Source organism: Passer domesticus, chromosome 14 (genome assembly GCF_036417665.1).
Source record: "Passer domesticus isolate bPasDom1 chromosome 14, bPasDom1.hap1, whole genome shotgun sequence".
In the NCBI taxonomy this organism is placed as follows: domain Eukaryota; kingdom Metazoa; phylum Chordata; class Aves; order Passeriformes; family Passeridae; genus Passer; species Passer domesticus.
In genome coordinates this window covers 2,139,045-2,162,500 of record NC_087487.1, presented here as the reverse complement: position 1 = coordinate 2,162,500, position 23,456 = coordinate 2,139,045, and the positions used below count along the sequence as shown (strand labels likewise).

Genomic DNA, 23,456 nt, shown 5'->3' with positions numbered 1-23,456 from the left:
TTCCCGGAAGCGGCCAGGGCGGTGAGGGCGCTTCCGGCCGGGCGAGGAAGGGGCGGGAGGGGAAGGAGGAAGGGAAGGGAAAGGAGGGGAAGGGAAGGAAGGGAAAGGAAGGAGGGGAGGACGGACGGAAGGAAGGAAGGAAGGAAGGAAGGAAGGAGGAGCTGAGGCGGCCGCGCACGGACCGGCGGGACCCGCCACGGGAGGTAACGGGGCCAGCCGCGGTGCTGAGGGCGGGTCGGGCCCCGCGCTGTTTCCGCCTGAGGGGAGGCTCGGAGCCCTCGCTCCTTCCCGCGGTGAAACGGGCGGGGATTAATTAGTTAGTTGGTTAATTAATTAATTGCCGGCCCTCGGTGCGGGTTTGGCCCCTGCAGGCGGTTCCCGGGGGAGCCGGGAAATTCCGGAGTTAAAGGGGCTGGGCGGGGAGGGCTCGGCCGGGGGAGGAAAAGCGGGGAGCTCGGTCCGGGCCTGGGGAGCGGGCTCGGACAGCGGGGAAGGGCCGGGAGAGTGAGCGGGGGACACCGGGAATGGGCCTGGAAGGGAGGCGGGGACAGGGAGGGGCACAAAAAGTGACCCTGGAAGCGAGGGAGAGACACCAAAAGTGAGGGAGGGACACCAAAAGTGACCCAGAAAGTGAGAGACACAAAAATTGAAGGGGGGACACCAGAAGGGACCCTGAATGTGAGGGAGGGACACAAAAACCAGGGGAGGGACACAAAAAGTGACAGGGGGGTGACTCTGGGAGTGAGGGGGAGACACAAAAAGTCGTGGGGGAACCCTCAAAGTGAGGGGGGGGACACAGAAAGTGACAGAAGGGAGACCCTGAAAGTGAGGCAGGGACACAAAAAGTGGGGAACAGACACAAAAAGGCACCCTGAATGTGAGGGAGGGACACAAAAAACAGGGGAGAGAAGCCAAAAATGTCAGGGGGAGACCCTGGAAGGACACAAAAAGTGAGGGGGAGACACCAAAAATGACCCTGAAAGTGAGGAAGGGACACAAAAAGTGAGGCAGGGATGCCAAAAGTGACTCTGAATGAGGGAGGGACACCAAAAGTGGGGGAGAGAAGCCAAAAATGACAGGGGGGAGACTCTGAAAGTGAGGGAGGGACCCCAAAAGTGACCCTAAAAGTGAAGGAGGGACACAAAAGGTGACCCTGAAAGAGAGGGAAGGACACAAAAAGTGAGAGATGCCAAAAATGACAGGGGGAGACGCCAAAAGTGAGGGAGGAACACAAAAAGTGACCCTGAAAGCAAGGAAGGGACACGAAAAGCTGGGGAAAGACACCAAAAGTGACCCTGGAAGTGAGGCAGGGACACAAAAATATGGGGAAAGACACCGAAAATTACCTTAAAAGTGAAGCAGGCACACAAAAAGTGAGGGGAGACACCAAAAATTACTCTGAAAATAAGAAAGGGGCACAAAAATCTGGGGAAAGACACCAAAAGTGACCGTGGAAGTGAGGGAGAGACACAGAAGGTGAGGGAGAGGCACCAAAAATGACCCTGTAGGTGAGGCAGGGACACCAAAAATGACCCTAAAAGTGAGGCAGGGCTACAAAAAGTGAGGGGGAGGACACCAAAAGTTACTCTAAAAGTGAGGCAGGGACACAAAAAGTGAGGGAGAGACACCAAAAGTGACTCTGAAAGTGAGGCAGAGCCACAAAAAATGAGGTGAGGACACCAAAAGTGACCCTAAAAGTGAGGCAGGGCTACAAAAAGTGAGGGGGGGGACACCAAAAATGACCCTAAAAGTAAGGCAGAGATACAAAAAGTGACCCTAAAAGTAAGGAAGGGACACAAAAATCTGGGGAAAGACACCAAAAGTGACCCTAAAAGTGAGGCAAGGACACCAAAAGTGACCCTGGAAGTGAGGCAGGGCCACGAAAGGTGACCCAAAAGCTCCAATCCTTTTTTCCCCCCCAAAATCCCATTTTCCCCCCGGAGTGGCAGCAGGGAGGTGCCAGCAGCCCAGGGGGGGTTGGGGTGGATTTTCCTTTGTTCCCCGAGCTGGGTGTGCTGTGAGCCCCCCAAACCCCAAATTTGGTCACTTTTCCCCCAAGCAGGACAGCCTGGGGGGACAAAAAGTGCCAATTTTGTGGGGTTTTCCAGGGTTTATCTGCAGGTCTGCTCCCACCTCTGCTCCATTTCTGTTTATGCCAAAATTTATTTATTTATTTATTTATTTAAAGAATTTTTTAATTTTTTATGTCCTTGGGTTTCATTTTTAATTTATTTTTATTTATTTAAAATGGTTTTTAATTTATTTTGATAATTTAAATTTTATTTCTATTTCTTTTTTATTTAATGTATTTTTTAGTTTTTATTCTTTCTTTCTTTATTTATGTATTTCTATGAAGTGGCAGGGATTTAGAGCACAGAAAAATTTAGGGATAGCCCCACATGATAAATCCCTGACTGGCATGGGTATTTTTGGGGGTTTTTTAAAAATATAATATTTATTTATTTATTTATTTATTTAATCTTTCTCTATTTAATTTATTTTTTCTATGAAGTGGCAGGGGTTTAGCCACAGAATGAGAGCACAGAAGAGTGTAGGGATAGCCCCACATGATAAATCCCTGCCTGGCACGGGAATATCTATAATTTTTAAAAAAAATATTTATTTTTATTCTTTTATAATTTTTATTTATTTGGGGCTTTTTGGGCTTTTTTTTTTTTTCTATGAAGTAGCAAAGGTTTACCCACAGAGTGAGAGCACAGAAGAATTTAGGCATAGCCCCTCCTGCCAAATCCCTGCCTGGCATGGCTATATATATTTTTTTCCATGTATTTTTAATTTTTAAGATTTTTTAAATTATTTTTTATTATTTAATTTTTTTATGTGAAGTGGCAGCACAGATGTATTTAGAGATAGCCCCTCCTACCAAATCCCTGCCTGGTGTGGGTATACATATATATATAGATATATAGATATAGATATATATAGAGAGATAGATATATCTATATATATATATACATATATATCTATATATACACACACATATATATATACACACATATATACACACATATAGATACACATATATATGTATATATAAATAGATGTATGTGTATATATATGTATATATATTTTTTATGTGTGTGTATATATATACATCTATAAGTATATATATGTGTATATATTTTTATACGTGTATATATATGTATATATTTTTATATATGTGTATATATATACATCTATAAGTATATATATGTGTATATATTTTTGTGTATGTATATATATGTATATATTTTTATATATGTGTGTGTATATATATTTATATATGTGTGTATATATATGTATGTGTATATATATGTGTATATATATACACCTATAAGTATATATATGTGTATACATTTTATACGTGTATATATATGTATATTTTTTATATATGTGTGTATATATATATGTGTGTATATATATGTATGTACATATGTGTGTGTATATATATACATCTATAGGTGTATATATATATATTTATATATGTGTGTGTGTATATATATGTATACATATATATTTTTTTAATATATATATGTGTGTGTATATATATATACACATATTTTTTTAAATATATATGTGTGTGTGTATATATATACATATTTTTTTTAATATATATATGTGTGTATATATATATACGCATATATATATATATTTTATATATATATATATATATGTGTGTGTGTATATATATGTGTGTATATATATGTATATCTATAATATAGCCCGGCCCGGCCCGGCCCGAGTCCCCTCAGGCCGCCCCGCAGCCCCAGTGCCATCCGGTGCCCGGCGCTGCCGCAGCCTTGGGGCGCGGGGATCCCGTCCCGCTCAGCGCCCGCGGTGCCCTGGGGCTCTGCCCTGCTGCAGCCCGCGGCCGTGCCGAGCCGAGCCGTGCCGAGCCGATTGTTTCACGCTCTCCTGCGCCGGAAAGAGCCCCGGCTCTGCTCCGTCCATCCCCTCCCTTCCTGGGGAAGGGATGAAAGCGGCAGCGGCGGCCGCTCCGCCTCAGCCGCGTTTGTCTCCCCGGCAGATCCTGCGCGGCTCCCGCCGGGGCCGCCAGCCATGCGCACGGCGGGATGAAGCTGCAGGCGGTGGTGGAGCAGCTGCAGAAGCAGCAGCAGCAGCAGCAGCAGCAGCCGGCGGTGCCCATGGATTGCCGGGAGCGCCGCCGGGAGCCGCAGGTGCCCTTCCCGACGCCGCCGCCCTTCCCCGGCCAGCCCCGCGCCGGGCGCGCCCCGGGGGTGTCACCCGCCGTGCCCGCGGCGGTGTCACCCGCCGTGCCCGCGGGCAGAGCCCCCGCCGCGGCCAGCCGGCCCCTGGAGCAGAGCAGCGCCAACTCTGAGGACGAGGAGGAGGACGAGGAGGAGGAGGATGACGAGGAGGATGAAGAGGACGGCGCTGAGCTGGAGGACGGCTCCGGGGTGGCCGGCCAGCCGAGCTGCCCTGCCCTGCCGTATTTCCGCGCTCCCAAAGGCGCCCAGGGCAAGCCCAGGGGGGGCTGTGGTGCCAGCCCCGTGCCCGGCGCGGGGCACGCGCGGGGCAGGGAGCAGCCGGGCACGGAGCCTGCCCAGCGCTGCGCGGCCCCGGCCCGCTGGCGCCTGGACGAGCAGCTCAAACAGGTCAGTGCTGCATGCCCTGCTCAAAACCTGCCTTTCCCTCCCTCAGGAGCGCTCCCGCAGGCTGGGCTCCCCTGCCCGCCTCCCTTCTGTGAGGAGGTCCCACAAAAAATTGGCTTTGTGGGTTTCCCTGCGCTGTGAGAGCCTCTGTGGGGTGGGATTTTGGGGAAAACCTGGTGGTTTGGTGATTTTAGGAGCAGGCAGCTCCCTGTTGATGCCTCACTGGAGTTACTTTTGTCAGACCTCGGGGATTTGGAGTTGTGGATTTTTGAGTGCGGGGGGATGTGACCTGATATTGGGAGCCAGAGCTCTTTATGTTCCCTGTGTGGGAGGAAGGGAAGGGAAGGAGAAGGGAAAGGGGGAAGGAAAAATGAAAGAGGAAAGGGGAAAGGGGAAAGGAAAAATGAAAGAGCAAAGGGGAAAGGGGAAAGGAAAAATGAAAGAGCAAAGGGGAAAGGGGAAAGGAAAAATGAAAGAGCAAAGGGGAAAGGGGAAAGGAAAAATGAAAGAGCAAAGGGGAAAGGGGAAAGGAAAAATGAAAGAGCAAAGGGGAAAGGGGAAAGGAAAAATGAAAGAGCAAAGGGGAAAGGGGAAAGGAAAAATGAAAGAGCAAAGGGGAAAGGGGAAAGGAAAAATGAAAGAGCAAAGGGGAAAGGGGAAAGGAAAAATGAAAGAGCAAAGGGGAAAGGGGAAAGGAAAAATGAAAGAGCAAAGGGGAAAGGAAAGAGAAAGGAGGAAAGGAAAAAGGAAAGAGAAAGGCGGAAAGGAAAAAGGAAAGAGAAAGGAGGAAAGGAAAAAGGAAAGAGAAAGGAGGAAAGGAAAAAGGAAAGAGAAAGGAGGAAAGGAAGCAAGGAGCCAGCTCCCTGCTGCCTTGTGGGAGGTTCATTCCACCTCGGAGTGAAGAGCTGCTGCTCCCTGCAGCTGAGAGCCAGGGCTGGTGGGGTGATTCCCTGTGTTGCCAGTGGGATTTCAGTGGGCACAGGTCTGTCCCTGCAGAGCAGGTGGCTGTTCCCTCCCCAGCTCCTCAGGGCTGTAAAACCCCCACTGGCTGCTGGTTTTTCTCCAGGGGGCTGGGCCCAGGAGAGGGAGTTGCTCAGATGAGGGGGGTTTGTCACTCAGGGGCCTCAGAATTTACTGGATGGGAGTGGTGCCAGCTTCCTCTTGCAGGGCTCTGGGTGGGGAAATGAGGCAGGGCTCAGGTTTTACAGGATCTCTCTTTGAAAAGCCCAATAAGCTCAGCCTAGTCCAGGGCTGGCTTTGATCCTTGCCCAGCTGCTGCTTCTCCCTCCTGTTGCAGAGCCCTGCAGATCTCACTGCTCATTCTGGCCAGCCAGGGCTTGTGTGGAAGAGGGGAAAAAAGTGGAATAAAACATCATTCCAGGATTGGCACAATGTGCTTTGGCCCATTCCTGCAGTTTGGGAGGCCACTTCAATCCAGGAGCCCAAAGTGCCCAGGACAAACTCCAATAAAAGCACTTTTGCTGCTGTGTGATCTGCTGAAGCAGGAAAAACTCCAGTAAAAACCACTTTTGCTGCTGGGAAGGGCAGGAGTGGGAGGAATCCATGGATCCCAGGTTCAGGAGTGAGTTATAAAGGAATAGCAGGGGCAGCTCTGGAGAACAGTGGGAAAAGGTGGCAGGAAAAGGACAGGTCCCCCTGTTGTCCCAGGGTTTTGGAGGTGGAGTGGTTTGGATCTGTGCTTGGGGTCCAGGTGGAGCTGCTGATTCCCAGTTCAGAGCTGGGAATAAAACCAGGGGCAGGAAAGGGAGAGAATTGTGTGGGGAGCTCTGGGCTGGCCACTTCATTCCTTGGAATCTTTAATATCCAGGCATTTTTTAAAGTATGAGCTTTTCCCTTTGCTTTCTCCCTTTAATGGGAAGAAATTCCAGGATGAAACAGATTCTCCAGTTTGTTTCCAAAATGGTTCCTGGATTAGGCTTTTGTTTTTTAACTTCTTTCAGCAGTCCTGTGCCCTGCTCCTGGAGCATTCCTGGGATGGAAAATGCTCTTGGAAATTGTGGAAAAAGTCACTTCCTTCCTTCCCTCAAGGCTTGCTTGCTCTTCTGGAAGCTTTGGGGCAAAGAATCCCTCGGAATTGTGAGGCTGGGATTACCCAGAGAAATCTGGGATCCACCAGGAAAAGGTGGATCCTTTCTGTCCCATCCCAGGAAATCATTGTAGGGCAAAAGCTCCTGGGAATGAGCTGAATTTTGGGAATTCTGTCAGCACAGGGAGTGCAGGAGCTGATCCAGGAGAAGGAATTGCTGGGGGTTGCTCTGTTTGCTCCTCCAACCCTCTGGAACACCCCGAAATCCATCCCAGCTCCTGGGAAAGGGCTGTTTGGGGGACAATGAGGGTTTGTCCCGGGGCTGGCAGTGTTGGTTTGGTGGTGCTCGTGTTGTTTGGGAATGTCTGTTCTGGGAAAGCTGAGCAGGGAAAAGCAGGAGCACAGCTTGGAGCTGCTTCCTCAGCTCCAGCAGGAATGGGAGAAGAAATCCCAGATTTCCAGGCCCCAAATCCCAGATTTCCAGGCCCCAAATCCCAGATTTCCAGGCCCCAACTTGGGATTCAGGAATGTGAGGATAAATCCCAGATTTCCAGGCTCCAGCTTGGAAATCAGGAATGTGAGAATGAATAAATCCCAGATTTTCAGGCTCCAGCTTGGAAATGAGAAATGCGAGAAGAAATCCCAAATTTCCAGCTTGGAAATCAGGAATGTGAGAAGAAATAAATCCCAGATTTCCAGGCCCCAAATCCCAGATTTCCGGGTTCCAGCTTGAAAATTGTGAATGTGAGAGGAAATCCCAAATTTCCAACTTGGAACTCAGGAATCTGAGAATGAAGAAATTCCAGATTTCCAGGCCCCAGACTGGAGATCAGGAATATGGGAATCAATAAATCCCAAATTTCCAGGCTCCAGCTTGGAAATGAGAAATGCGAAAAGAAATCCCAAATTTCCAGCTTGGAAATCAGGAATGTGAGAATGAAGAAATCCCAGATTTCCAGGCCCCAAATCCCAGATTTCCAGGCTCCAGCTTGGGAATCAGGAATGTGAGAATGGATAAATCCCAGATTTCCAGGCTCCAGGTTGGAAATGAGGAATGTGAGAATGGATAAATCCCAGATTTCCAGGCTCCAGCTTGGGAATCAGGAATGTGAGAATGGATAAATCCCGGATTTCCAGCTTGGCACTGAGGACTCAGGGAATAAATAAACCCATCTCTCCTGTTCCATGGAGCAGGGCTCCTGGCAGTGCTGTGTGCCCGGGATTTTGGGAATTCTCAGGGCAGCCTCCCAGAAATGCTGCAATGAGCTGACCCTTCCCAGGGCCAGGGAAGAGGAGTCAGCTCCAAATCATTGCTGAGCCTTGGCTGCAGGCCCTGGGAGCGAGGGCTGGGATTCCAGCCCCTGAAAAATGGGCCTGGCATGCTCAGGAGAGGGAACCCTCCATCCAGGAGGGGAAAAGGGGAATTTCCCAGCGGGGTCTGTGCTCTGGGGCTGTTTCAGGCTTGGGTTTTCAGGTGTTCTCTGGGGGGAAATCAGTTTTTTATGTTGAGGTGGGAGGAGATTCCTCATTCTCTGGGTGAGCAGCAGCTTTTTCTTCTGCTGTAGGGACAGGTTTGGATTGTCCCTGTGCTGCTGCTCCTGAAATCCCTGGGAAGGGAAAAAGGGAAAAAGGAAAAAAGGAAAAAGGGGAAAAAAGGAAAAAGGGGAAAGGGAAAAAGGGGAAAAAAGGAAAAAGGGGAAAGGGAAAAAGGGGAAAGGGAAAAAGGGGAAAAAAGGAAAAAGGGGGAAAAAAAGGGGAAAGGGAAAAGGGGAAAAAAGGAAAAAGGGGAAAGGGAAAAAGGGGAAAGGAGAGGAAGAATGAAAGAGGGAAGGAGAAAGGAAAAAGAGGAAGGAGGGAAGGAAATGGAAGGAAGGAAATTCAGAGGAAAAGGAAAATGGAAATTCAGAGGATTCCCCAAGGAAAGGAAAATGGAAATTCAGAGGATTCCCCAAGGAAAGGAAAATGGAAATTCAGAGGATTCAGGAAAGGAAAGGAAAGGAAAGGAAAGGAAAGGAAGAAGGGAAGGAGAAAGGAATGGAAAAGAAAGGAAAAAGAGGAAGGAAGGAAATGGAAGGAAGGAAATTCAGAGGAAAAGGAAAGGAAATTCAGAGGATTCCCCAAAGAAAGGAAAGGAAAATGGAAGTTCAGAGGATTCCGAAAGGAAAGGAAAGGGAAAGGAAGAATGAAAAATGGAAGGAGAAAGGAAAGGAAAAAGGAATGGAAAAAAAAGGAAAAATAGGAAGGAAGGAAATGGAAGGAAGGAAGGAAATTCAGAGGAAAAGGAAAGGGAAATTCAGAGGACTCGTAAAGGAAAATGGAAAGGAAAATGGAAATTCAGAGGATTCCCCAAAGGAAAGGAAAATGGAAATTCAGAGGATTCCCCAAAGGAAAGGAAAATGGAAATTCAGAGGACTCCCCAAGGAAAGGAAAGGAAAAAGGAAACGGAGAGGGTTCCCAGCTCCTCCCCTGCAGAGCCCCAGAGGTGAGTTAGGATCCTGAGCAGACAGATCATTGCAGGATTCACTCAGTGCCAGCTTTCCTGCAGGGTTGCTGGCAGCACAGGAGCTGCAGAGCTGCAATGTTTTATTCCCTTGCACTTGTGCTTTGCTCACTCTGGGCTGGCACTGAGGATCCCTCTTGTCACCCCAAATCAGTCCTGGGCTGATTCCTCTGAGTCTTTTGGGACAGGAGGAATTCAGAGAGCCCAGCTTTTCCTCAAGGATGAGGCAGCAGGTTCCTGTTTGCTCCTGGGAACACGTGAAAGGAACTGAATAAAAAAAGCAATTAATGGTTAAAGCTCAGCCCTTCCCTTCCCCATCCTCCCTGCCATTCCTGAAATCACTGGGATGTTTTCAGGGGCTGCCTTTGAAGCTGGGGGCTGCTGAATGGAGCTCTGTTATGAGCAGGGCTGGGTTCCCTTGCAGGGAGCTGCTGGGGGCAGTAATTACCCCTTGGCTCTCCCTGCCTCCCTGCTTGCAGCTCGGGCCAGCAGCCCTGATCTTATCAGCGTTTGTTCTACAACAGTTTTCTTTCTCTGAGCATCTGTTTCACTTCCTAAGGCTTAACTCTGCCCACAAAAGGAATTTCTGTGGATTCTCTGATAATCCTGAAATTGCTGCCTCAGTCTCTTTTCATTGACTCAACCCACGGGGCAGGGGAGGCCTCGTCTCCAGGTGGGGATTTCAGCAGATTCCTGGCCTAAAAAATGCAAAACCCCTGTAAAACCTCTGCAAAACCCCTGTAAAAGCTCTGTGCAGAGTGAGGAGGTGCAGCCTGAGCTGGTTTCCCAGGGGAGCTTTGATTCCATGCTCTGGAAGGTTTGGTCCTGCAGGGAATGGGAGGTGCTGTCGCCTCGGCAGCTCAGGGGTTAACCCAGCCTGGGGCTGCTGGGCCCCCTGGGCTGGGCCTGCTCTGGTGTCCCCGTGCTGGGAGGGACCCCAGAATGAGCCCCTGGGGCTGCTGCAGCTGCCGGGGGGCAGCGGGGGGCTGTGGTGGCACAGGGGGGCTCTGGTGGCACAGGGGAGGATCTGGTGGCACAGGGGAGGATCTGGTGGCACAGGGGAGGATCTGGTGGCACAGGGAAGGATCTGGTGGCACAGGGAAGGATCTGGTGGCACAGGGGAGGATCTGGTGGCACAGGGGGGCTCTGGTGGCACGGGGGGGCTCTGGTGGCACAGGGGGGCTCTGGTGGCACAGGGGAGGATCTGGTGGCACAGGGGGGCTCTGGTGGCACGGGGGGGCTCTGGTGGCACAGGGAGAGCTCTCGTGGCCCCTGAGGTGTCAGTGCCACAGGGAGGGCTGTGGCAGCACAGGGAAGGCTCTGGTGGCACAGAGGGGGTTCTGGTGGCCCTTGAGGTGTCAGTGGCCCAGGGAGGGCTCTGGTGGCAGAGGAAGGGCTGTGGTGGCCTTCGAGATGTCAGTGGCCTGGGGTTGGCTCTGGTGGCCCAGGGATGGCTCTGGTGGCCCCTGAAGTGTCAGAGGCACAAGGAGGGCTCTGGTGGCCCAGGGAAGGCTCTGGTGGCACAGGGGGGGCTGTGGTGGCCCTGGCAGGGCTGTGGTGGCCCCTGAGGTGTTGGTGGCTCTGGCAGGGCTGTGGTGGCCCTGGCAGGGCTGTGGTGGCTCTGGCAGGGCTGTGGTGGCCCCTGAGGTGTTGGTGGCCCTGGCAGGGCTGTGGTGGCTCTGGCAGGGCTGTGGTGGCCCAGCCCCTCCGGAGCTGCCGTGGTGCCCTCTGGGCTCTGTTGGGCTTTCCTCTCCTCTCGTGCCCGCCCTGCAGAGGCACAGTCTGTGCCCAGCAGCAGGGCAGGGGGCTGGTGCCACGCTGGCTCCCTGGGTGCCATGCTGGGTGCCAGGCCGGTCCCTGGGTGCCAGGCCGGTCCCTGGGTGCCAGGCCGCTCCCTGGGTGCCATGCTGGGTGCCAGGCCGGTCCCTGGGTGCCAGGCCGTTCCCTGGGTGCCAGGCTGCCTCCCTGGGTGCCAGGCCGTTCCCTGGGTGCCAGGCCGTTCCCTGGGTGCCAGGCCGGTCCCTGGGTGCCAGGCTGGTCCCTGGGTGCCAGGCTCCCTGGCTGGCAGCGGGGCTGCCTGCTGGTTGCCCTGGGCTGGAGGGAGCGAGTCCCTGCTGGCTTTGGGGCAGCCCTGGCACGGTGGGGGGAACGTCCCTCAGGAGGAGGGAGGGGCTGGGGTGGGGATGAGCTTCCCACGGGGGAGCGCCGTCATTTCCTTCGGCTTCCGGGGGGAACTCGGCTTCCCGGGGTGAATTCCAGGGGTGAATTCCATGGATGAACTCGGCTTCCCGGGGTGAATTCCAGGGGTGAATTCCATGGATGAACTCGGCTTCCCAGGGCTGAATTCCAGGGGTGAATTCCATGGATGAACTCGGCTTCCCGGGGTGAATTCCAGGGGTGAATTCCAGGGGTGAATTCCATGGGGGAACTCGGCTTCCCAGGGGTGAATTCCAGGGGTGAATTCCAGGGGTGAATTCCAGGGGTGAATTCCAGGGGTGAATTCCATGGGGGAACTCAGCTTCCCAGGGGTGAATTCCAGGGGTGAATTCCAGGGGTGAACTCAGCTTCCCAGGGATGAATTCCATGGGTGAACTGAGCTTCCCAAGGATGAATTCCATGGATGAATTCCATGGGTGAACTGAGCTTCCCAAGGATGAATTCCATGGATGAATTCAGCTTCCCAAGGATGAATTCCATGGATAAATTCAGCTTCCCAAGGATGGATTCCATGGATGAATTCAGCTTTCCATGATTTCATTCAGCTTCCCATGGATAAATTCAGCTTTTCAGGCTCTCCATGGATAAATTCAGCTTCCCATGGGTGAGCTCAGCTTCCAAGGGTGAATTCCATGATTTCATTCAACTTCCCATGGATAAATTCAGCACTCCATAGATCAGTTCAGCTCCCCATGGATAAATTCACCTCTCCCTGGATGAATTCAGCTTCCCATGGATGAATTCAGCTCTCCCTGGATGAATTCAGCTCTCCCTGGATGAATTCAGCTCCCCGTGGATGAATTCAGCTCTCCCTGGATGAATTCAGCTCTCCCTGGATGAATTCAGCTCTCCCTGGATGAATTCAGCTCCCCATGGATGAATTCAGCTCTCCCTGGATGAATTCAGCTCCCCATGGATGAATTCAGCTCCCCATGGATGAATTCAGCTCCCCATGGATGAATTCAGCTCTCCCTGGATGAATTCAGCTCCCCATGGATGAATTCAGCTCTCCCTGGATGAATTCAGCTCCCCATGGATGAATTCAGCTCTCCCTGGATGAATTCAGCTCTCCCTGGATGAATTCAGCTCCCCATGGATGAATTCAGCTCTCCCTGGATGAATTCAGCTCTCCCTGGATGAATTCAGCTCTCCCTGGATGAATTCAGCTCCCCATGGATGAATTCAGCTCTCCCTGGATGAATTCAGCTCTCCCTGGATGAATTCAGCTCCCCATGGATGAATTCAGCTCTCCCTGGATGAATTCAGCTCTCCCTGGATGAATTCAGCTCTCCCTGGATGAATTCAGCTCCCCATGGATGAATTCAGCTCTCCCTGGATGAATTCAGCTCCCCATGGATGAATTCAGCTCTCCCTGGATGCATTCAGCTCTCCCTGGATGAATTCAGCTCTCCCTGGATGAATTCAGCTCTCCCTGGATGAATTCAGCTCTCCCTGGATGAATTCAGCTCTCCCTGGATGAATTCAGCTCTCCCTGGATGAATTCAGCTTTGTTCCCAGCTGCCATTCCATGCTGTGCCCCCAGCCAGCCGTGCTCCATCCCCCCCTCCCCGAGGAGCCCTCTCCGTGTCCCCTGGCAGTGGGACGTGTCCCCACACCCCCCAGAGAGCCGCAGGAGGTGCAGCAGCTGCCCCAGCTCAGGTGGCAGCAGGTGACAGCCACCCCTGCTGCTCTGGTGGCCATATGGCCAAGGGCTGGTGCCTTCAGCTGCCCTAAGCTCCTTTTCCTGGAGGTGCCCTGAGATCCCGGGGGAGCTGTGGAAAATGGGATGGATTTATTCTGCTCATCCTCTGCCATCCTGGTCTGATCACCCTTTATTTATTATTTCCTAGAGAGAACAAGCCAAATGAGTTCTGTTTAACTTTTCCAGAGTCTTTAAAAGTTTTATTCCTGGGAATTTTCCCAAGTTCAAAGCTGCTGGCAGGAGGGAATTGCCTCCTTTAACCCCTTTCCTTTCCCATCCCTGCCCTCAAATGGAGTGGAATAAGCTCTCAGCATGACCAGAATCCCCTCTGGAAGCAAGTTCTGCCTCTGGATTTATATCCCAGGGAAGGGAGCAGCCAAAGGAGAGGGTCAGAAAGCTGAACCTGCACAAATCCCTGAGCCTCGGGGTGTGCAAGGTGCAGGCTGGGAAATCCCTGCTCCTTCTTTTCCTGCCACTCTCATTCTGCTCCATGGCTTTGATCCCAGTGAACAATTTTAGGAGCAGCTGGATGCACAATTAGCCAAAAATCTGTGGGTTTAATCTCTGCTGGGGAGAAAGGACATGGGGATGGATCCTCCCGTGAGCAAAGGCAGCCTGGAGAGGCTGGAATTGATCCTGTGCCCCAAACAGCTGACACAACAGAAGTGGCACTAATCCCCCATTAAAGATCTCTCCCTTGATGGGGCTCGCTGGGTAATTGACTTTCCAGCAGCAATTAGTGGCTCAAACCCAATCAGCAGGCATTAGGGAGCTGTGCACGAGCTGTTCACCTTCCTCATTCCCTGGCAGCCTCACAGCCAGATGATGCTGGGATTTGGGGTGTGCAGCACCTCCAGAATTCCCAGGGGGTGCTTTTGGGGTGCTGGGACCTTTTCTCTCCTTGTGTTTGTCCAGGTGGATTTGCTCTTCCCTTTTCCAGCACGGGCTGGACTGGGGTTTCACAGAGTGAGTTGATCTCAGAATTCCTGGATTTATTTCAGGGTCATCCTGGCCTTCCATCCAGCTGGAGCTGCTGGTTTGTTTCAGAATTCAGAATTTATTTCTCCAGAATTCCCAGGGGATCCTTTTGGGGTGCTGGGACCTTTTCTCTCCGTGTGTTTGTCCCAGGTGGATTTGCTCTTCCCTTTTCCAGCACACCCTGGACTGGGACTTTATGGAGTTGGTGTTCTCAGGATGCCTGGATTTATTTCAGGGTTATCCTGGCCTTCCATCCAGCTGGAGCTGCTGGTTTATTGGAGGTGCTGGAGCACCTTCACAATTCCCAGGGGGTGCTTTTGGGGTTTTTTTGCCCCTTTTCTCTCCTTGTGTTTATGAAGGTGGCTTTGACTCTTCCCTTTTCCAGCACGGGCTGGACTGGGGTTTCACAGAGTGAGTTGATGTTCTCAGGATGCCTGGATTTATTTCAGGATCATCCTGGCCTTCCATCCAGCTGGAGCTGCTGGTTTATTTCAGAATTCAGAATTTATTTCTCCAGAATTCCCAGGGGATCCTTTTGGGGTTTTTGTCCCTTTTCTCTCCTTGTGTTTGTCCCAGGTGGATTTGGCTCTTCCCTTTTCCAGCACGGGCTGGACTGGGGTTTCACAGAGTGAGTTGATCTCAGAATTCCTGGATTTATTTCAGGGTCATCCTGGCCTTCCATCCAGCTGGAGCTGCTGGTTTATTGGAGGTGCTGGAGCACCTTCACAATTCCTAGGGGGTACTTTTGGGGATTTTTGCCCCTTTTCTCTCCGTGTGTTTGTCCCAGGTGGATTTGGCTCTTCCCTTTTCCTGCACATGCTGGACGGGGGTTGCACAGAGTGACTTGGTGTTCTCAGGATGCCTGGATTTATTTTGGGATCATCCAGCTGGAGCTGCTGGTTTCCATCCTTTAGAGACCATTCCAGCACGGTGATTCCCAAGTGGAATAGGGCTTAACCAGAGTAATCCTTTTAGGGAGCCTTAATCCAGCAAAGCTGAGCTTTCCATTTCTCTGGGGGAAAAATCTGAATCCTGCTGGAGTCAGGGCACCTGGGCTGGCCTGCAGCTTTCCAGGGGGATGATTCCCCTCCTTCTGCTCCTGCCTTTCAGGGAGCACAGGGAGGATGGCCTGGAGGTCAGGAAGGAGGGTGACACTTTCACCAGGGGCTCTGGGATTGGCCCTTGGAAAAAAGAGGGACACGAGGGGGAAAATCAGCTCTGTAGGTGCTGGGTGTGATCCCAGCAGGGGCACAGAGGAGCTGGCACCTGCTGCTCTGCAGGGAGGTGAAATTCCCTTCCCAGGGTGTGAAATCCCTCATGGGGAAGCTCCTGAAAAGTTTGGTGTTGAAATTAAGGAGCAGGCAGAACTTTTCATCTTTTCAGTGTTCAGGTTGTTTGTTTTTTCTCTTCTCAACAATTCAGCACCCCCTCTACATACCAAACTTGGTGTGCAAAAAAAGCACCAAAAATCACAAAGCACACAAGTTGAGACTCTTCTAAAACTATTTTAATTAACTCTTAAACATTTTTACCAATAACTAATTATTTCTGTATTTACACATCTGCATTTCAGCTCTTTCTAAACAATCAAACACTGCAGAAAATGGAATAAATGAAGAACAAGGCGATCAAACAGCACCCAAAATCTTCCATCTTGTCTCCTATCCACCTCCACACTAAAAACCCAAAACTCTACTTTTTTCACCCTGTGATACACTGGGTGTATAATAAAATTATCTATAAAAATTATAATGTATTATATATAATTATATATTATATAATAGATATTATTATATATATTTATATATTGTATATTATCATATATTATATATTATCATATATGTGATGTATATTATATATAATTTGTTTAAAATAGATAATATATAGCATAAATTATATTATATATTATCATATATATGATATATACTATATATAAAATTATGTTTAAAATAGATATAATATATAGCATATATTATATAATGTATTACATATTATCATATATATTATATATATTATATATATAATTATGTTTAAAATAGATATAATATATAGCATATATTGTATAAAATGTTATATATTATCATATATGATATATACTATATATATAATTATGTTTAATATATATAATATATAGCGCATATATATGATATATTTTTAATATAATATATTACATAATTTATTAAATATCTCTTTATTTCACACACTCATAGATTCCAATTCATCCCAGAGCTCAGAAGCTTTCTCCATAAGGAAGATTAAAAGCAATGTTCTCCTCAGGATCAAACCTCAGACCAGACACAGAAATATTCCCTGTACCCCAAATTCCAGCCCCAGGAAACTGGGACAAAACCACAAATCCTTCCTCACCACCTCAGGCTAAACCAGCAGCTGCTTTTCTGTGTGTTTGTGCCTAAAAATCCTGAAACCCTGGAGCCCTCCCCTCACCCTGAGCTGTTCTTGCCTCCCCAGAACGGCGGCGTGAGCTGGAGCGACGACGGCGACGGCGGCCGGGGAAGGGAGATCTCCCGAGACTTTGCCAAGGTCTGTCTGGGAAATGGGGACAATGGGAAATTTGGGGCTGTCCTGGTTGGGAAGGACAGGTGTCTGCTGAGGAAGGCAGGAGCCCCCCCTAAAATGGAAAATGGAAACCCTCTCCCTTTGAGTTGCTCTAAATTTTAAATTAAGGGGCTCCCAGGCAAAAAATATGGGAGCAGGAATAACAGTTCTTTACTAGGGAAGGAAATAAAAAGATAAAATAAACAATGCAGTAAACCAAAACTACACTGACAGAGTCAGAACACAACCTGACACCCTGGTCAGGGTGTTGGTAGCAGTCCCATTGGAATGGTGGCTCAGCCCTCCTGCAGTGCCAGGGGTGGTTCCTGGAGCAGGATCCTGTAGCAGTCCCATTGGAATGGTGGCTGCAGTCCTGCAGTGCCAGGGCTGGTTCCTGGAGCAGGATCCTGTAGCAGTCCCATTGGAATGGTGGCTCAGCCCTCCTGCAGTGCCAGGGGTGGTTCCTGGAGCAGGATCCTGTAGCAGTCCCATTGGAATGGTGGCTCAGCCCTCCTGCAGTGCCAGGGGTGGTTCCTGGAGCAGGGATCCTGTAGCAGTCCCATTGGAATGGTGGCTCAGCCCTCCTGCAGTGCCAGGGGTGGTTCCTGGAGCAGGATCCTGTAGAAAGGTGCAGTCTTCCTCTGAAGATGCAGTGGAGGAGGCAGCTGCTGTTCCTCTGGGAATCCAGTGGAGAAGCTGTGCTGGTGTTCCAGAACTCCAGATTGTATCCAGGTAGGAATGCTGGGCTCCTTCCCTGGGCTCACATCTCCCAGTGGATGCTGCAGTTCTTATCAGCCATGCAGGGACATTCCACAGCCTGGTGTCAGCAGATGTGTCCCCCAGGAAGCAGTGGGTGTGGAAGAGATAAGGAAAACTGCCCCCTGAACAGGAGACAGATGGCAAACAGAATCCAGCTTGCTTTGCAGTCTGGGACAGGAGAACTTGGGGAATCCTCCCCTGATCCATGGCACAGCCCTCCCTGCAGGGAATTTGTAGGAAAACTGCTTCATCCTGCAGCTTGGGGCTGGTTGGTTGTTTTGGGTTAAAATATTTAATTCTTATTAAAATAAGAATGAACAACCAGACTTTGGGGATTTAAAAGCTTTAATCCAGTTTTCTCCAGCTGGGGAAGAATATTGTCCCTCTGGAATGCTGGATTTGGATGCTCATGGATTTGAATGTGTCACAGCAGCTGGAGGGTTCAGTTTAAGCTAAGGCAGCTCTGCTCTCCCAGAGCTTCCCAGGAATCCAGCCCCAAAAAGTCCCTCTCTTTTGGGATACACTGCCTAAGGAACTTCCTTGTAATGATTTGGGTGTTTCAAGCCCAAATTATAAAGAATAAATATTAATAAATATTTCTATTTTATAAATATTTCTATTTTATAAAATATTCTTATTTATATAAATATAATTGAGCATTTCTAATCTCTAAATATTTATATCTTATAAAATATTTCTCTTTATAAATATTGATATTCATAGAAATATACTATAAAATTTCTATTTTATAAATATTTATTATATAATATAAATATAAAACACTTATAAATAATAAATGAAGAATTTATTCCCACAGCAAATCAATCCTGGGCTGGTTTCTGGCATTTCTGAAGGCTTTTGGTTTATTCCAGTTCTGGACATCTGTTTCATTTTCATTTTTCGTTTCCAGCTCTGGGAATCCCATCCCATTTTTGTTGATCCCTCCCATTTCTGGAATCCATTCAGTTCCTGGGGATCCATTCCATTTCTGGGCATCTTTTTCATTTTCATTTTTCTTTTCCAGCTCTGGGGATCCATTCCAGCTCTGGGAATCCATTCCATTTCTGAGGATCTTTTTCATTTCTGTGCATCCTTTCCATTTCTGGGAATCCCATTCCATCTCTGGGAATCCATTCCATTTCTGAGGATCTTTTCCATTTCTGGGAATCCTTTCCATTTCAGGGGATCTTTTCCATTTTCATTTTTCTATTTCTGGGAATCCACTCCCTTTCTGGGGATCCATTCCATTCCTGGGGATCTTTTCCATTTCTGTGCACCCTTTCCATTCCTGTGCATCCTTTCCATCTCTGGGAATCCTTTCAATTTCTGGGGGTCCATCCCTGTGCATCCTTTCCATCCCTGTGCATCCCTTCCATCCCTGTGCATCCTTTCCATCCCTGTGGCTCCCTTCCAGCCATGACCCCCGAGCCCTGTCCCCTGTCCGTGTCCCCCCCGGCTGTGCTGTCCCTCCCCTGGAAGCAGGCAGATTCTGGAATTGTGTCTCCCCGGGCTGACTGTGCTCTGTCCCCCAGCTGTACGAGCTGGACAGCGACCCCGAGCGGAAGGAGTTCCTGGATGACCTCTTCATCTTCATGCAGAAAAGGGGTGAGTGACCTTTCCTGGGGCTGCAGGAGGGGCAATTCCTGCTGCTGGGGCTGGGAAACAAATCCTGGACTTTGGGCCATTTCCCTTGGTGTTTGAGCACAGCAGTAGGGAAGATCTGCCCTGTAAATTAAATTAATTTAAATACATTTAAAACAAGAAATTTAAATGAATTAATTAATTAATTAAAATTAAATTAAATTCACCTCCAATTTCTTCGCTTTCTGATGTAGTGCTGGTGTTGTCCACGCCCTGAAGATCCCAGGAACCTTTTCCTGGAATTTCCAGGGTGTCGATGATCCCAATCCAGTGCTCAGAGCAGACTGGTGATAATTAAAATGTGTTTAATTGGGGTGTTGGGTAACAGATGCACCTCGGAATGTTTGGGGTGCCCTCTTGTCCCTCTGAGGGTGTCAGTGGCCCAGGGAGGGCTCTGCTGGCCCCTGAGGTGTCAGTGGCACAGAGCAGAGTGTTTCTAACATCCCAGTCCTAGACTCAAGAGTTCCCAAAAACCCCAAATCCGGCTCTCCTGAGAGCAAAGTATTTCTGACATCCCAATTCCAGACTGAAGAGCTGCCTGGTTCCTAAAAAAAACCCCAGATCTGTCACTCCTGAGAACAGAGTGTTTCTAACATCCCAATCCCAGACTCAAGAGCTTCTTGGTTCCCAAAAAACCCCAAATCCAGATCTCCTGAGAGCAAAGTATTTGTGAAATCCCAGTCTCAGACTCAAGAGATCCTGGTTCCCAAAAAGCCCCAAATCCAGATCTCCTGAGAGCAGAGTGCTTTTAACATCCCAATTCCAGACTCAAGAGCTGCCTGGTTCCCAAAAAACCCCAAATCCGGATCTCCTGAGAGCAGAGTGTTTCTGACATCCCAGTCCCATTCCCAAGTGCTGCCTGGTTCCCAAAAGAACCCAAATCCAGCTCCTCTCCTGAGAGCAGAGTGTTTCTGACATCCCAGTCCCATTCCCAAGTGCTGCCTGGTTCCCAAAAGAACCCAAATCCAGCTCTCCTGAGAGCAGAGTATTTCTGACATCCCAATCCCAGTCTGAAGAGCTGCCTTGTTCCAAAACAAAACCCCAAATCCAGCTCTTCCCCTTTGAGCAGAGTGAGAAGCACGGCTCCATTTGCCCCTGGAGTCTGTGGGGTCAGGCAGCAGCTCTGCCAATAAAAATCCCACTGTAAAAACCTAAAAGCAGGGATTTGCTGCTGTCAGGGGGAGCAGAAAGTGCAAAGATGAATGGGATTTCACAGGAGCTGCAGGGATGAAAAGGCTGGGAAGTTTTGGGATGCCCCTGGGAAGGGACAGCCGTGGAGCAGCTCTAACACAGGTCAGATGTGCAGGGCTGACCCCAAGGGCCATAAAAGGGTCCTGGAGCAGCAGAAACCATGGAAGAGGAGCAGAGGGAGCCTGGGACTGGCCTTTGTGGGGTTTTGTTCCTGGGAGCCTGGAACTGGCCTTTATGGGGTTTTGTTGGGCCTTTGTGGGGTTTTGTTCCTGGGAGCCTGGAACTGGCCTCTGTGGGGTTTTGTTCCTGGATGGGGACACCTGAGGGAGGCTGGAACTGGCCTCTGTGGGGTTTTGTTCCTGGGGGGCTGGAACTGGTCTTTGTGGGGTTTTGTTCCCTGGAGCCTGGAACTGGCCTCTGTGGGGTTTTGTTCCTGGGAACCTGGAACTGGCCTCTGTGGGGTTTTGTTCCTGGGAACCTGGAACTGGCCTCTGTGGGGTTTTGTTCCTGGGAGGGGGCAGGTGGGCACAGGAGGACAGCAGGGCTGGGGTGATGCTTTGGGAAGGCTGAGCTAGAACTGGGACTAGACTGAGCTCAGGAATAAAGCAGGGATTTATTACAAGGATCTCCTCAACCGTGGGCAGCACAAGAGCCCAGCCAGGGCTGCACCCAAGATGAACCAAAATGGTCCCAAAATGGACACCTGGTCATGGGGTCCCTCACTTTATGAGCTTTGGGCCATTTGCATATTGGAGTTAATTGTCTAATTTCAGCTTTAGGTAATGAATCCCATCATTCTTGTTTTTCTCTCTTCAGTCAAAGATTGCAGCTCTCCCTAAAACACAATCAGGGGTTGCAGCTCCCCATGGGATCAGGGACTGGAGCTCCCCATGGGATCAGGGACTGCAGCTCCCCATGGGATCAGGGCAGGATCAGGGACTGCAGCTCCCCATGGGACCAGGGCAGGATCAGGGACTGCAGCTCCCCATGGGATCAGGGACTGCAGCTCCCCATGGGATCAGGGACTGCAGCTCCCCATGGGATCAGGGCAGGATCAGGGACTGCAGCTCCCCATGGGATCAGGGACTGCAGCTCCCCATGGGATCAGGGCAGGATCAGGGACTGCAGCTCCCCATGGGATCAGGGGCTGCAGCTCCCCATGGGATCAGGGGCTGCAGCTCCCCATGGGATCAGGGCAGGATCAGGGACTGCAGCTCCCCATGGGATCAGGGACTGCAGCTCCCCATGGGATCAGGGCAGGATCAGGGGCTGCAGCTCCCCATGGGATCAGGGGCTGCAGCTCCCCATGGGATCAGGGCAGGATCAGGGACTGCAGCTCCCCATGGGACCAGGGCAGGATCAGGGACTGCAGCTCCCCATGGGACCAGGGCAGGATCAGGGACTGCAGCTCCCCATGGGATCAGGGCAGGATCAGGGACTGCAGCTCCCCATGGGATCAGGGGCTGCAGCTCCCCATGGGATCAGGGCAGGATCAGGGACTGCAGCTCCCCATGGGATCAGGGGCTGCAGCTCCCCATGGGATCAGGGACTGCAGCTCCCCATGGGATCAGGGACTGCAGCTCCCCATGGGATCAGGGACTGCAGCTCCCCATGGGATCAGGGCAGGATCAGGGACTGCAGCTCCCCATGGGATCAGGGCAGGATCAGGGACTGCAGCTCCCCATGGGATCAGGGCAGGATCAGGGACTGCAGCTCCCCATGGGATCAGGGACTGCAGCTCCCCGTGGGATCAGGGACTGCAGCTCTCCATGGGATCTCCATTCCAGGGTTTGCAGCTCTCCATGGGGTCCCTGTTCCTTTTTATCCCAACTCCAGAGAACCAAACCCCATCAATGTCAGGCTGCATCCCTGACCCAGCCAGGATTTCTCCTTGGAGAGGGATTTGAGCAAACCAGGAGCTGAGACAGCGCAGGGGTGGAGTTGATTTGCTGCTATAAAATGAATTTTCCCTCTGTTCAGCTGGGAATTCCCACACCCCACGGAATTACTGTGCCTCCCTTCAAAGATGAAACAGGAAATTCTGTTTTTCTTGAGATTTGGCTCAGTATTATTTTAAATCACTGTGGACTTTCCCAATTTCCTGGGGAAAACCTGTTCCTTCTGGCTGCCTGATACAGCATCTCCCCTGAACATATTTGGAGTGGGAAGAGCAGCTTTTTATTTACCTGCTCCAGGTTGTGGCTTAAAAATGTCTTTTCTGTGCCTATTTTTCACTCCAGTGGGAGTGAAAAAAATGCAATTTTAGTGGGATTTCAAGGCCTGTGTGCTGAACAAACCCTGGGGATTCTCACCTCCTTTGTTCCTTGCTGTAAAATGGACACTTGTGCGAGGAAATTGGATAGGGTAGGTGGGAGGTGATTTAAAAAGCAGGGCTGGCTGTGATTAAATGCTCTTTGTGCAGGACAAGTCGTGGCTTAGGCTGCTGGAAATCCGAGTGTGGAAGGGAATCTCTGGCATGGAGGCCAAGGAAAGCCATAAAATTCCCTGGAATTCACCTCAAACCCACCTTTGGGGCAGTTCTCCTCAGTGTGCATCTCCAGGTCTGCCTGCCAGGCCTGGCCAGGGGAGGGAGAGGATGGTCCCAGTTAATCCCTCAGCCAAGGCTGTGCCAAAGCCCCTTGCCCAGGTGATTCCCAGGTGTAATCCCAGCCATTCCAGGGGCTCAGCCCCTCCAGGAGCTCCAGCATGGGACAGAGGGGACACTGAGGTCCCTGTGGGATAACCCCCAGGCTCCCTGGGCCACAGGGGACTGTACTGACTGACTGATGACACTTGGTTAATCAACAATTGTGATTTTTCATATTTATTTCAAGGCACCTCCTTTTTCTTCAAGATTTTTCTTTAAGACATCTCAGCCCTGGAGGCTGCAGAATTCCATCTTCAAGGGGGACATGATTTAAGCTGCAGTGTGCTAACATCAATAGGGCATCACTAAGAAACTGTCATCAGTCATCAAATGTGATTTTTAGGGTAATGCAGAATTATTTTGCTAAGGACATCCTGAATTTTTGCTAGTTGTAGGGGCCAAATCAGATCTATCTACTGCAGTTGAAGAGCTTGGGATGGAGAGACATTCCCTCAAAATCCAGAGATGTTTGTGGCTTCCTCTGGGAAGCCCTTTATTCCAGAAACCCAGATTGTGGCTGCCTTACAATTAGTTAATCAACAATTGTGCTTTTTTGTAGTTTTCTTCAAGGCACCTCCTTTTTCTTCAAGATTTGTCTTTAAGAC

At 50.0% G+C, this 23,456-nt stretch overlaps 1 protein-coding gene across 1 annotated transcript in view; it reads left to right on the top strand.

Moving 5' to 3' along the window:
- The first annotated feature begins 67 nt into the window (after nt 1-67).
- Nucleotides 68-23,456, top strand: part of ARID3B (AT-rich interaction domain 3B) — a 42,255-nt gene continuing 18,866 nt past the window's right edge. Inside the window, exons 1-4 of the mRNA XM_064388618.1 lie at nt 68-203; nt 4,028-4,616; nt 16,527-16,598; nt 18,905-18,977. Coding sequence (XP_064244688.1) covers nt 4,074-4,616; nt 16,527-16,598; nt 18,905-18,977 — 688 coding nt within the window. The 5' untranslated portion in view covers nt 68-203; nt 4,028-4,073. The remainder of the gene's footprint in view (nt 204-4,027; nt 4,617-16,526; nt 16,599-18,904; nt 18,978-23,456) is intronic.